General features: G+C 40.9%; 1 protein-coding gene across 3 annotated transcripts in view; it reads right to left on the bottom strand.

The window, feature by feature from the left end:
• The window catches only part of PRRG1 (proline rich and Gla domain 1), a 120,873-nt gene that overhangs the window by 64,356 nt on the left and 42,621 nt on the right, over positions 1-13,896 (bottom strand). For all 3 annotated transcript variants that reach the window (XM_066356579.1, XM_066356580.1, XM_066356581.1), the window contains exon 2: positions 11,503-11,556. In XM_066356579.1, the coding sequence (XP_066212676.1) occupies positions 11,503-11,512 (10 nt within the window). In that variant the 5' untranslated portion in view covers positions 11,513-11,556. The remainder of the gene's footprint in view (positions 1-11,502; positions 11,557-13,896) is intronic.

Below are 13,896 nucleotides of genomic sequence, written 5' to 3'. Positions count from 1 at the left end.
GAGCATAGGCCAGGTGTGTGGATATCCCCAGTTCAATTCCTAGTCAGGGCACAGGAGAAGCAACTATCTGCTTTTCCACCCTTTATCTTCCCCTCCTGCAGCCATAGCTCAATTGGAGTAAGTTGGCTCTGGGTGCTCAGGATGGCTCCATGGCCTCGCCTCAGGCACTAAAATAGCTTGGTTGCCCCAGATGGGCAGAGCATTACTCCACAGGGGGGCTTGCTGGAGGGAGTGATCCCAGTCAGGGTGCATGTGGGAGTCTGTCTCTATGCCTCCCCACTTCTCACTTAAGAAAAAAAAATGCTAATAATGCTAAGGTTGAGAAGTCATTCTAAATGTATGTGCCTAAGTTTATTTCCGTCTTAAGTAGATAAAAATCAGAGAAGATTGCATCAAAGACAAAAAGCATCAAATTATATAATTAGTTTGCCATTCTTTTTAAAGTAGCCTGACCCTTAAAGAGTTAGTACATTTCTTTTTTTTTTTTCTGGTGGGAAAGACTTGCCAGGAAAAAATAATGGCTGTTGTCAGTCCCAAGCAGATTTTACATCACTGCTATAAAATTACGAAAATAAGGATTTACAATAAATTGGTGACATCATCTAAACAGCAGAAGCATGAACATGCTACTGTAATAAAGAGATTCTAAAATTTAACATAGGCCAGAAAGTGAAATAATTGTCTTTAAATGTGTGCCTTCACTTGAACTATAAACCACAGAGCTGTCAAATAAAATTAGGCAGTGCATTATGAGACAGTCACTTTAAAAGGCTTGTCAGTGTGAATACTCATTCTCCATTTGAAAATATGGAGCTGTATGCTCAGAGTTAAGTTCAGGATTGGCCTCAACTGAACAGTAGTTTGGCAGTGAATCAAAGAGCTTAGAGATTCACTCTGGTAACTATAAACCATCTTTCCTTCCACAAAGTCTTGATAAATGGCAAGGACATGTTTAGGTTCCTTGTGTTGAAGGAGCCAAGCACATCCAGGGACGGAAAGGAATTATGCTGCTATGTTTTAATAAAAAAAGAAAGACTGTGCCTGGCAACACTGCCAGTGTTTCTCTAGCAGGCGTCCCCAAACTACAGCCTGCGGGCCGCATGCGGCCCCCTGAGGCCATTTATCCGGCCCCCGCAGCACTTCCGGAAGGGGCACTTCTTTCATCGGTGGTCAGTGAGAAGAGCACTGTATGTGGCGGCCCTCCAATGGTCTGAGGGACAGTGAACTATGGGCCTGTGTAAAAAGTTTGGGGACCCCTGCTACAGCATGGCTGTATGTTCATGCATATTACACCATCAAGGGCATGTCACCATTAAGTATGGAAAATAAAGATGGAAACTAACTTTGAGATCAACTGCTAAGTTATCTTCATATTTTTATTTTAATTATTCTCTACAAATAAAACCTGCTAGCTTGCTATCATTCAGCTATTACAGACTTTTTTTTCTATTAAAAATATAAAATTAATCTTTCTTTTGAAGATGCATGGCTAAATATTATTCCTCTTGTAAAAAAGGAGTAGGAACATCATGTGATTAGATATCATTGAAATAGCATGATGAATTTCTTCCAGAAGCTGTGTTATTAAGTTAAAGACAGTGAAACTAGCCATCAATAACTGCATATTAGGCTATTAATTACCACATTTTGCTGATAAAGCAATAGAATATGCAATAAGAGAAGTGTGTTCTGACACAGAAAAAAATCAGATGGAAAACACATACATTTTAAAAATCAAATTCTATTCAAATATTGAAACAAAAACTAAAACCCCAAAATTTTTTAGCAAGAAAACTTAAAAAAAAAGACACTGCTTTGTGGATTACCGCAATTTTTTGTCGTGAATATACCAGTTGCTCGGGCATTGGGGGGATGAAAAGATAGACTAAAGTTTTAATTTCCATCTGAAGATGATTAAAAAAACCTCAAGTATATACATAGATATTTGTAAAATCCTCACATTCTCTTTGTGAAAATGTTAACTCTCTACTAAAATCTTACTCATAATTTCTATGCATGTTGTTCTTTTTTGAAACAGCATCACTCCTTGTTATCTATTAGTTTAATGTTCCATGATGATATTCTTTGTGTTAAGAAAAACCACAAAGATAAAAACCTATTGATGAAGAAGGGTGACTTTCACAAGTTAAGTAAGTGTCTTAGGCCCCTTACTTTAGCACCTTCCACTGTGAGTTGTGTACAGCAAGCTTCTGAGTTGAATTATCTTGTTCTTTACTTTGGTAACTAATTGCTAATCACTGCTACTGCCTTTGCAGCCATGGACCCCCACTGCTCTAAGACTTTTGATATTTTAGGTAATCTACTATCTGTTATACATGTGTTTTAGCTGTTACCATAAATGGTGATGACTGCTAAGCCATTCCTCTTTGTCTACCTGTTCAGTCCCTATGCCAGGGGTCCCCAAACTTTTTACACAGGGGGCCAGTTCACTGTTCCTCATACCATGGGAGGGCCGGACTATAAAAAAACTATGGGCAAATCCCTATGCACACTGCACATATCTTATTTTAAAGTAAAAAAAACAAAACGGGAACAAATACAATATTTAAAATAAAGAACAAGCAAATTTAAATCAACAAACTGACCAGTATTTCAATGGGAACTATGGGCCTGCTTTTGGCTAATGAGATGGTCAATGTGCTCCTCTCACTGACCACCAATGAAAGAGGTGCCCCTTCTGGAAGTGTGGCGGGGGGCCAGATAAATGGCCTCGGGGCCGCATGCGGCCCGCGGGCCGTAGTTTGGGGACCCCTGCCCTATGCTATAAGAAATATTTGAATATAATCATATTTTTTTTAAGTGAGAAGAGGGAAGATAGTGAGACACACTCATGCATGAGCCCCAACCGGGATTCACCTGGCAACATGTCTTGGGTTGATGCTGGAATCAAACAAAGCTATTTTCAGTGCCTAAGGCTGACACTCAAACCAACCAAGCTATCCTCAGTGCCCGGGATAGTGCTCAAACCAAATGAGCCACTGACTGTGGAGGGGAAGAGGGAGAGAAGTGGGAGAGGAAGGGGGAAAGAAGCAGATGGTCACTTCTCTTGTGTATCCTAACAAGAAATTGAACCTAGGACGTCCATACACCAGGCCAATGCTCTATCCACTGAGTAAAGCAGCCAGAGCCAATATCTTAGAAAATATTTTTCCACACCTTTCACAGCAACAGCTCCTAAATCTTTAATAAATAAATATTGATCAACTTACGACCTATGCAACTTAACGACCATTCGACTTTACAACCACAATGGCTAGCCACTATTGCTATGTGTCTGGCAGTGCAAGCATTGCCCAGCTGGGCGTACGACAGTGCGGACCAGCTTCCGGCAGCACTACCATCTCTGCATGCACCATTTCAACTGTTATCCCAGACTCGGTACAGCAATTTATGTTTTGTGTCTTGGATATTTTTCATCAAACCCCTCCCAAGATGTCTACCAAGAGGAAATTGTCTTTGCAAATATTAAACCAGTTGTACTGGTAGGTAATGCAGTGTTTTACTTAAACTTGATGAATGTAAAAATAAGAAACAAAACGGTGTAGAGCAGATACAAATGGCATAAAATGAACAAAGAAAATTATGATATATAACAATAATGAAAGAAAATTATGAAAAAAATATGACAAAGATTTTTATAACATCATTTCACAGTACTGTACACAGCCTACTCAACTTATGACCAAATCATGTTACAACCAGTCTGTCGGAACGAATTGTGGTCCTAAGTCGAGCACTAGCTGTACTTTTACTTTTTTAAAACTATTTTAATTTTCAATTACAGTTGACATACAATATTATATTAGTTTTAGGTGTACACCTAGTGATTAGACATTATATAACTTACTAAGTGATCGCCCTGATACTTTCATACCCATCTGACACCATACACAGTTATTAGAATGTTACTGTTTTCTCTATGCTGTACTTTACATCCATCCCCATAACTATTCTGTGACCAATTTCTACTTCTTAATCTCTTTACCTTTGCCACACAAAACCCTTCATCTCTTTACCTTTGCCACACAAAACCCTTCCTCTCTAGCAACCATCAAAATGTTCTCTGAGCCCTGGCCGGTTGGCTCAGCAGTAGAGCGTCGGCCTGGCATGTGGGAGACCCGGGTTCGATTCCCGGCCAGGGCACATAGGAGAAGCGCCCTTTTGCTTCTCCACCCCCCATCCTTCCTCTCTGTCTCTCTTTTCCCCTCCCGCAGCCGAGGCTCCATTGGAGCAAAGATGGCCCGGGCGCTGGGGATGGCTCCTTGGCCTCTGCCCCAGGCACTAGAGTGGCTCTGGTAGCGGCAGAGCGACGCCCCAGAGGGGCAGAGCATCGCCCCCTGGTGGGCAAAGTGTTGCCCCTTGTGGGCGTGCCGGGTGGATCCCGGTTGGGCGCATGCGGGAGTCTGTCTGACTGTCTCTCCCTGTTTCCAGCTTCAGAAAAATACAAAAAAAAAAAAAATGTTCTCTGAACCTATAATTCTGTTTCTGTTCTGCTTGTTTGTTTATTTTGTTTTTTTAGATTCAATTCTTGATAGATATGTATTTATTGCCATTTTATATTTGTATTTTTTTATCTTTATTTTTTTTATTCTTCTTTAAGAAGACCCTTTAACATTTCATACAGTACTGGCTTGGTGTGATGAACTCCTTTAGCTTTTCCTTGTCTCAGAAGCTCTTTTTAAGTCCTTTGACGCTAAGTGATAGCTTTGCTGGGTAGAGTAATCTTGGTTGTAGGTCTTTGCTTTTTATCACTTTGAATTATTTCTTGCCACTCCCTTTTGGTTTGCAAAGTTTCTTTTCAGAAGTCAGCTGACAGTCTAATGGGAGCTCCCTTCTAAATAACTACAGTTATCCTTCACCATATCGCAGTTCACTTTTTGCAGTCTCACAATATCGCAGATTTTTAAATTGTATATATCTAATTTTGGATTTTTTTTGCTATATCATGAGATTTTGTGGTGTATAGGTACTTTTATATATTATTTTAAATATTTTTGCAGTAAAATAAACATTTTCTAGCCTAAAAGTTGAAAATAAAAATATTAATTAAAAGAATATTAAATCAAAATAAAATACTTAGCATACGATAGATGAGCTGTAATGCTCTTTTTGGCTATGCAGTACATTCATCTCATCGTCATCTCCTTCATTATCATCAGTACTGCATAGCTAATTCATCATCATCTTCATCATTCAAGTTGTAGTATAATTTTATATGTTGTTAAAATTACATAAGTTTAAGAGTACAGAAGGTGTTTAAGAGCATAGGAAGTGTTTATAAAAGTGTGGGAAAGGTTTATAAGAGTGTGGGGAGGGTTTATAAAGCCTTAAAATATATATAAATAAAAAATATATATAAATAATAATATAAATATAAGGTACTACTTTGTGGATGTTTGCATATCGGGGTGGGGTGGTTTCTAGAACCTAACCCTTGCAATAGATGAGGGATTACTGTAACTGTTTTTCTCTTGCTGCTTTTAAAATTCTGTCTTTAACCTTTTGCATTTGAATTATGATGTGTCTTGATGTAGGCCTCTTTGGGTTCATCTTGTTTGGGACTGTCTGTGCTTCCTGGACTTGTATGTCTATTTCCTTCACCAAGTTAGGGAAGTTTTCTGCCATTATTGTTTCAAATAGGTTTTCAATTTCTTGTTCTCTCTCTTCTCCTTCTGGCACCACCATGATACAATTATTGGTATGCCTGAAATTATCCCATAGGCTCCTTACACCAATGTTGTTCAACTGCCAGTCCATGGACCAGTGCCTGTCCACAAAAGAGTTAACCATCCTGATGTTATATGAAAATAATAGATCCAATAATCTTAGTAAAAATTGGCTTATACTCAGGGTGATTGACACTAATCAGCCTGTATCAGTGATGAAAATACTACTGAAGTTGTCTTAGATATCTCTGGAAATTGTAGGCTTGTTCAAATAACATTTGTGCTGTGCAGAGCATTTAAAAATCATGCACAATAGACAAAAAGCATTCAGACAAATTTAGGTAGTCTTCAATGCACAGTAAATATGAAGCCTGGAAATCAAGCACTAACTTATTAGACAAAACTTTATTTGTTGTGCATTTCCATTTCCAGCAGGGTAGGTCACAGTTTCCCAAATGTAAAAAGAAAACCAGATAGAAGGTGACGGAAGACAATTTGACTTTGGGTGATGGGTATGCAACATAATTAAATGTCAAAATATCCTGGACATGTTTTCTCTGAACATATGTACCCTGATTTATTAATGTCACCCATTAAAATTAATAATAATAAAAAAACCACTGCTTTATACTATTTTCATTTATTTGGATTCTTTTTTCTTTTTGCCATTTTGATTGGGTGTGTTTTGCTTCCTTATCTTACATATCACAGATTTGATCTACTTTATTTTTGATTCCTTGTAAATTATTATTCATTTCAGTTAGTGAATCCCTAATTTATGAATAGTACTTCATGTTTTCTATGTTCTTTTTCATGCTTATTCTTTCTTTGCTGAAGTTCTTATTAAGTTCCTTGAGCATCCTTACAACCAGTGTTTTGAACTCTGTTATCTAGCAGTATGCCTGCATCCATTTTGTTTAGTTCTTTTTTTTTTTGCATTTTTCTGAAGCTGGAAACAGGAAGAGACAGTCAGACAGACTCCCGCATGCGCCCGACCGGGATCCACCCGGCACGCCCACCATGGGGCGACGCTCTGCCCACCAGGGGGTGATGCTCTGCCCATCCTGGGCGTCGCCATGTTGCGACCAGAGCCACTCCAGCGCCTGAGGCAGAGGCCACAGAGCCATCCTCAGCGCCCAGGCCATCTTTGCTCCAATGGAGCCTTGGCTGCGGGAGGGGAAGAGAGAGACAGAGAGGAAGGCGTGGGGGAGGGGTGGAGAAGCAAATGGGCGCTTCTCCTGTGTGCCCTGGCCGGGAATCGAACCCGGGTCCTCTGCACGCTAGGCCGATGCTCTACCACTGAGCCAACCGGCCAGGGCTGTTTAGTTCTTTTTCTGTAGATTTCTCCTGTTCTTTCATTCGAGGCATGTTTGTCTTCACTGCTCGGCTTCTTCCCTGTGTGTTTGTGTGTCCTGGACTCGACAAAGTGGACCTATGTAGTAGCTGTTCTATAGGGCCCAGCAGCACAGCCTCCCCAGTCACTCAAACTGGGTACTCTAGGTATGCCCCTGTGTGGGCTGTGTGCACTGTCTTGCAGTTGAGCAGCCTTATTAGTTGCTGGTGTCACTGGGAGGAACTGACCTCCAGGCTGATGAGCTTTGAGGACTGGTAGTGACTACAGCAGAGGAACTGTTGTACAGGAGTTGACCCTACGGAGCAGGACTTGCTGCTTGGGGCTCTGATGCTCACTGAGTCTACCCCTTGAATGGGTGGCTCATGGAGGTGGTAGGGCTGTAATCCAGCTTGGTCTGAAGTTGTCTACTGGGTGCACTGACTCTAGCACCTGCCAGGAAGTGCAAAGTCAGTCACTGCCTATGCCCTGCCTGGGGCCACCTGGTATGAGCTACAGAGTGAAGTGTAGATGGCTGCTAGTTGTGGTGAGCTTAGAGGTTCCCAAGAGAGTCCAAACTGTGAACAAGGTTGGCTGCCGCTACTGTCAGGCCTGAGGCCACTTAGCAGGAGGCAAGGGGTATGAAGAGGCCAGATGCTGTTTGGTTGAGATTTTAGCAAAGTCCAATGCATGAGCAAAGACATACCATTTGAATAGAAAAGCCACTGGAAGTGGCTTAGGTGGACTCACAAGTTGGGTGAGACAGGATCTCAGGGAATCACCTGAGTGGGTCAAATAGTGTGAGCCAGGTTGATGGAAACTCAGGTATGGCACCTGCCTGCCAGCTCTGTTGTCTGAGAGAAAGCTACCTGCTCCCACAGCTCTTGCCTTGATGTCCAGCAATCCAATTCCTCCCTGTATTTCCCTGGCACCTTTCAAGCTGCTGTCACAGCACTGGAGCTCAGAGGAAGTGAATCTGAGTACTGTATATCCATGCACGGGTCCTTTAAGAGGAGCTATCTGGGACTCTCACACTTCTCCGTCTCACTCAGCCACAATCCTGCTGGTTTTTACTGCCAAAAGTTATGGGGACTCTTCTTTCTGGCATTGGAAATCTGGGCTGGGACTCTGCACTACTCAGGTGGAACCTTGCATTTGAGGTAACTCTTCCAATTTTAAAGTTCCACAGGTGGGTGTGGGACCAGCCCATTCGGCGTTTCCGCCCTCCTTTCCAGTCTTAATGTGGCTTCTTTTTTAATTCCCTAGTTATAGAAATTCCATTCATCCAGATTTCAGGCAGTTCTGAATTACGGTTTTTCCGTAGTTTAGTTGTAATTTTGATGTAGTTGTGTGAGGAGGTGAGTACTGTGTTTATGCTGCTATCTTGACCAGAAGCCCTTAATCTACTTTTATATACTACTATTGATAAGAGTATTCAAAACATGGTTTATTGGAAGAAAATAAAAATTAGATATTACATAAGGTGACCTAGGTTTGCATTTGAGCTCCCCATTTATAGGCTATTGACTTTGCATAAGAATTTCTCTCACAAACCTTAGTTTTGTAATAAAGAATATAAATAGAATAGTCCCTATTTATATCACAGGGTTTTCATACAACTCAAATAAAATAATGTAGAAGAAGTATCTATATAATGTGCTCTACAGATACTTGTTAATGTCAAAGTAATTTAATTTCTTAAGAGTCCTAAATACTAAGCCTTAGCTTAGTAAATGGGATTTCAATGCCACATACAATGGACACTGATGGTGGCACAATAAGAAATTAAATATACAAGTCCGTTCTCATTCCAACCCTCCCACCATTTTTAAGACCTTGTTTACAATTATTCATGTCACATAAATAAATGACTCATCTAACACATATTTATATTTTCTTCATCCAGTTATCAAATACACAAAAAAAGTCACCTCAATTTTAATTTTTCACCTACACTGTCCAGTTTTCCAGCTGTTGCTTTTGTGACTCCTTAATTAATGAGGATTGTGCCATGTTGTGTTATTTTCCTGCTCCCTTTATATGACACATTGAGCTATGTTTGTGAGAAGCTTTAACAAATTCAGTAAGAATGTCATTGTACATTGCCAGAAAAGAAAAAGAAATAAGGAGGGCACAGTAACATTTTTTTCACTAATAGCTTCAGCAATTAACAAGTATAATCAGGCTAATGAAGTAAAATTTGGAGAGTAAAAGATAGAACCTTTGAGATTCAGGATGTTAAGGATGATTTAAAGTGGTCCCTTTAAGACAAACAGTTGACCATATTACAAGCTTCTGTTTGTCTGTAAAAGTAGCATTTTTTGAAGCACTTCCCTTATCGCATCTGTAGGTTGGAAGCACGCCCATCTTGCAGATTATATTACCATGCCCTGTTGTGCTACCATTTAAACAAATACTGAGGTACCTTTTAAAGGAAGCATCTAATGATCTCCTTGCTAATGACCTGATGATTATTCTGAAAAGCAAGAGAGGAAACAAAAAGGAATGTGTTGTCCTGTCTCAGTGTTGTTCTTTTCTTGAAATCTACCTGAAACTTGAGATTAGGTGAGTACCAAACCATAGTGAGTACTCTGGAAGCTTCTGCGAACAGCTGCCTTGTGGTTAGGACACGGCATGAATTAGTCTCAATATTTTAACAAGTTTTTTAAAAAAATATATGCATTTTTTTAATTTCAGAGATTGGTATCTTTTGAGATGTTTTGGAAAGAACCAGAATCACTGGGGTTAATCAATCTCCAAGGAAACATCTGGGGGGGAAAAAACAGCCAAAATCTGACTACAGGTGTACGAAGATATTTTCCTATGATTAATCCAGTGCTTTCCAGGGCCCATACTAAGATGGGGCAAAAAAAGTGCCTAGAGCACAAAACATAAGGAGGCATTCTCTGTCATTTGCGCAACTCCAGTCAGCCCTGCTGATCCCATAACTTCATTTTAACTATTAAAAGACAAAATAAAGATATACTTATTCAATAAGGATAGAAATGAGCAAATACCACTGCATTCTTCCATTGTGCTTTTTACAGTTCTGAACATTCTTTCCCTATATATTATCATGTTATGCAACCTCAACTTCCTGAGGCTAAAAGTATAGAATGTATTAATCCCACCTCAAATATGAATAAACAAGTTTAAGGGAGCTCTAGGATTTAGTCAAGGTAGTAGTGGTAGAACTTGAATTCAGACTTCTGATTCTCCATGTCCAGTTCTCTTCTTACTACGCTCACACAACACCAAGTCCCCCTGTGAGGTCCTTTCTAGTATCTGATTTGATAGTCTACATTGATTAGGATTATTTATAAAGTCACTAGTGTCTGGTTCATATTAGCATAAAAACAAAATGACCTTAAATTTATCTATTAGTCACTTGCCATAAATATAGCTTATGAGAAAGGAAAAATAAACAAAAGGAATTCATCTAATGCAGTGGTTCTCAACCTGTGGGTCAAGACACCAGCGGGGGTCCAACGACCAAAACACAGGGGTCGCCTAAAGCCATCGAGAATACATATTTTATTTAAAAATGTATTGTATAATAAATATGTATTTTCCGATGGCTTTAGGCGACCCCTGTGTTTTGGTCGTTCGACCCCGCCAGGGTCATGACCCACAGGTTGAGAACCGCTGATCTCATGGTTCGTGTGTGTGTGTGTGTGTGTGTGTGTGTGTGTGGCAGAGACAGAGAAAGAGAGAGGGACAGACAGACAGGAAGGGAGAGAGATGAGAAACATCAATCATTAGTTTTTCATTGTGATACCTTAGTTGTTCATTGATTGATTCCTCATATGTGCCTTGACCAGGGGGCTACAACAGACCAAGTGACCCATTGCTCGAGCCAGCGACCTTGGGCTCAAGCTGGTGAGCCTTGCTCAAACCAGATGAGCCCACACTCAAGCTGGTTACCTCAAGGTCTTGAACCTGGGTCCTCCACATCCCGGTCCGATTCTCTATCCACTGCACCACCACCTAGTCAGGCTATCTAATGGTTCTTAATACCAGGGTTCAAATTTTAGGTGAAATTGAAACCATTTATAAATAAACTTCACAGATAAAAATTTTAACACTGTAATTGGTTGTATAGTAGAATCATTTTTGTTGTTTATATTATTATCAATAAGACTTAGAAGCCACTGGGCACATATGGGTAATTTTGTTAAGAGTTGTAAAGAACCTGGGATTAGGGCAGTTCTATATAGTACTGTACCAAGTTTGAGCCTTCTCCCCTTGTAATGGGAGATGTCCAGAAAAGAGCAGAAGAAAAAAGAAGACCCTTGCCAGTGAGCAACATGTGATCTGTTGGTCTTTCTCTGCCTAGCCCTGCTTCAGACACAAACTTTCTAACACTAACCAGAAATACAATTTAGGTGTCCACAAACAAACCTATGAGTTGCAAATCTAATTTCCTGGATACAGTGGATTAATATGTAGAGAGTCTAAATTATTTAAAAGTGAAGAGAAACTTACTCCTCCCCATGTTTTCTTGTGGTCTCCAGGAGGTCTCTGGATGATGATTCCCCCCTGTAAAAACACAGCACATACACAGAGGCTGAGTCACAACATCAAATGTGTTCCTTTAAAGCTGATGAGGTATATATGACCATTTCATTTCAGTGCATTCTAATCTTGCCCCTTTACATAGACATTTTCTCCATCACAAACAGATATTATACTTCACAGTACAGAAATAAAGTATTCTGGAAGCATAAGGTCTATATAAACTTACTATGACCTTGTTTATGTGGCATTAGTTTCTTCCCTTGCTAAATAAAACTCATCCAATTGGTCACATGATTATCTCTTAGGAGAAGGAAGTGTTATCAATAAAAATGGTGGGAAAAATGCCAAAAGGCCTAATTTTAATTTTTTTTTTTTTTTTACAGAGGCAGAGATAGACAGGGACAGACAGACAGAAACCGAGAGAGATGAGAAGCATCAATCATCAGTTTCTCGTTGCGCGTTGTGACTTCTTAGTTGTTCATTGATTGCTTTCTCACATGTGCCTTGACCGCGGGCCTTCAGCAGACCGAGTAACCCCCTGCTGGAGCCAGCGACCTTGGGTCTAAGCTGGTGAGCTCTTTGCTCAAGCCAGATGAGCCCACGCTCAAGCTGGCGACCTCAGGGTCTCGAACCTGGGTCCTTCCGCATCCCAGTCCGACGCTCTATCCACTGCGCCACCACCTGGTCAGGCCAAAAGGCCTAATTTTAATAAACAGGTTATCGTGTTATTAGTTTGCCTATCCCTGGCTTCTCTTCAATGTCATTCTGTGACAAATCCAATACCCTTTATACTGTAACATTTTCCTGAATGGTGTCAAACAGCAGTGCCTCTAATCAAATAATCTCTGAGGTAAAGCAGCCCACAGAGTTATTATCCATAAACAGTATGAATCAATAACCACGAACTACTGACAACAAAAACTTTGGAGGAAAAAAAAAAAGAAACATATTGCAAAGGCAAGTATGCATGAAGGAGCAGCAATTCTGCTTTTAACAGATTAAAATACCTATGCAGAAGCTATTTCATTCCACAATGCTTCATTTACTTACAGGTTTCAATCATAGAATCACCACACATTTATTGTTCACCTGCAATATTTCCAATACGGAGCTAAGTATCAAGAGAGGCAAAATTATAACACATAATCTACCAGTCCATTAAGGAATGCATAACTTACTTAAAGCTAAGCACATAGGGGAAAGTGATGTTATCAAGATGGCAACATAGGTGTTCTTCATAAGCCAACTTTAGTCCCTCACACAGGAAGACCAGCTAGCAACTATTCATAGGAAAAAACAAACAAAAAAATAAAACACTGTGAAAAGCCCACACTAGAAGGGTAAGAAGAATACATACACTCTGACCACACTGACACAGTGCCACACCAAGAAGGCACCCCAAGCCTGTGGTTTCTAAAGTTGGAAAAGAGAGCCTGAGGTGTATGTCCAACTCTCCCAGCACATGAGACACTTCCCAGAAGGCCCACTCAGGTCTTGCCTCATATTAGTCACTCATTGAAGGAATCTGTAGGGCTTTGATAGAGGTGGATAAGGAGTGTGGGTTATAGCAAACAGTGCTTAGGTCTTAGCAGACAGCATCCCTGCTTGCAGCAGTGCTGAGCAAAGATCCCAGCCAGAAGCTCTGGCCATCTGCAGAGCTGAGCTAGTGACCCCTCTGGCTAGGAAGCTAAATGGGCGGTTCTACCTGATTTGGATCTCTATTCAGTAGGCCATATGGGCAGTGGAGCCTGTTCTACCACCCTGCTCAGGAAAGGAAGCAAATTCCAAGCCCCACCCAAGTGCTGAGCATAGCTTCCAGTTCTGCTTACCCAGGAGTCCTGGACAGAGAACTAAAACAACCATGAAGCCCAATGGTAGAGCCCTGCTTGCTTGGGAAGACGAACTATCAGCCCCGCCCGAACATTAATCATAGCCTCTGGCCCTGCTTAACCAGAGAGTCCAAACAGTGAACTTGTTCAACATAGGAGCCCAGGATACAGTACACACAGCCAGAGAGCCCAGTCTACAACCCTAATAAGCAGAGGAGGCCAGCCTATAACCCTGACCAATTGCTGAACATGACTTATGGCTTTGCCCAGGCAGGAAGGCCAGCCAGGAACCCTGTCCAATCAGGAGCATAACATCCTGCCCCAGCCAACAGAAAAGCCCAGGCAGTGATCGTGTATATCAGCATAGACAACAGCTTAGGTGAACAAAAAGGCCAGCATAGAGCCCCATTCAACTTCAGAGTATAGTCTGTTGCCCTGCCTGATCACAGCCTGAGACCACATCAGAGTACTAAATCCTGACAGAAGCCCCACTTTAAACACAGAGTCCAGGCACTGGCACCATCTCATTATG

This window comes from Saccopteryx leptura, chromosome X (assembly GCF_036850995.1).
Source record: "Saccopteryx leptura isolate mSacLep1 chromosome X, mSacLep1_pri_phased_curated, whole genome shotgun sequence".
Lineage (NCBI taxonomy): Eukaryota > Metazoa > Chordata > Mammalia > Chiroptera > Emballonuridae > Saccopteryx > Saccopteryx leptura.
The sequence above is the reverse complement of the archived record's forward strand: the minus strand, read 5'-3'. Positions and strand labels throughout refer to the sequence as shown.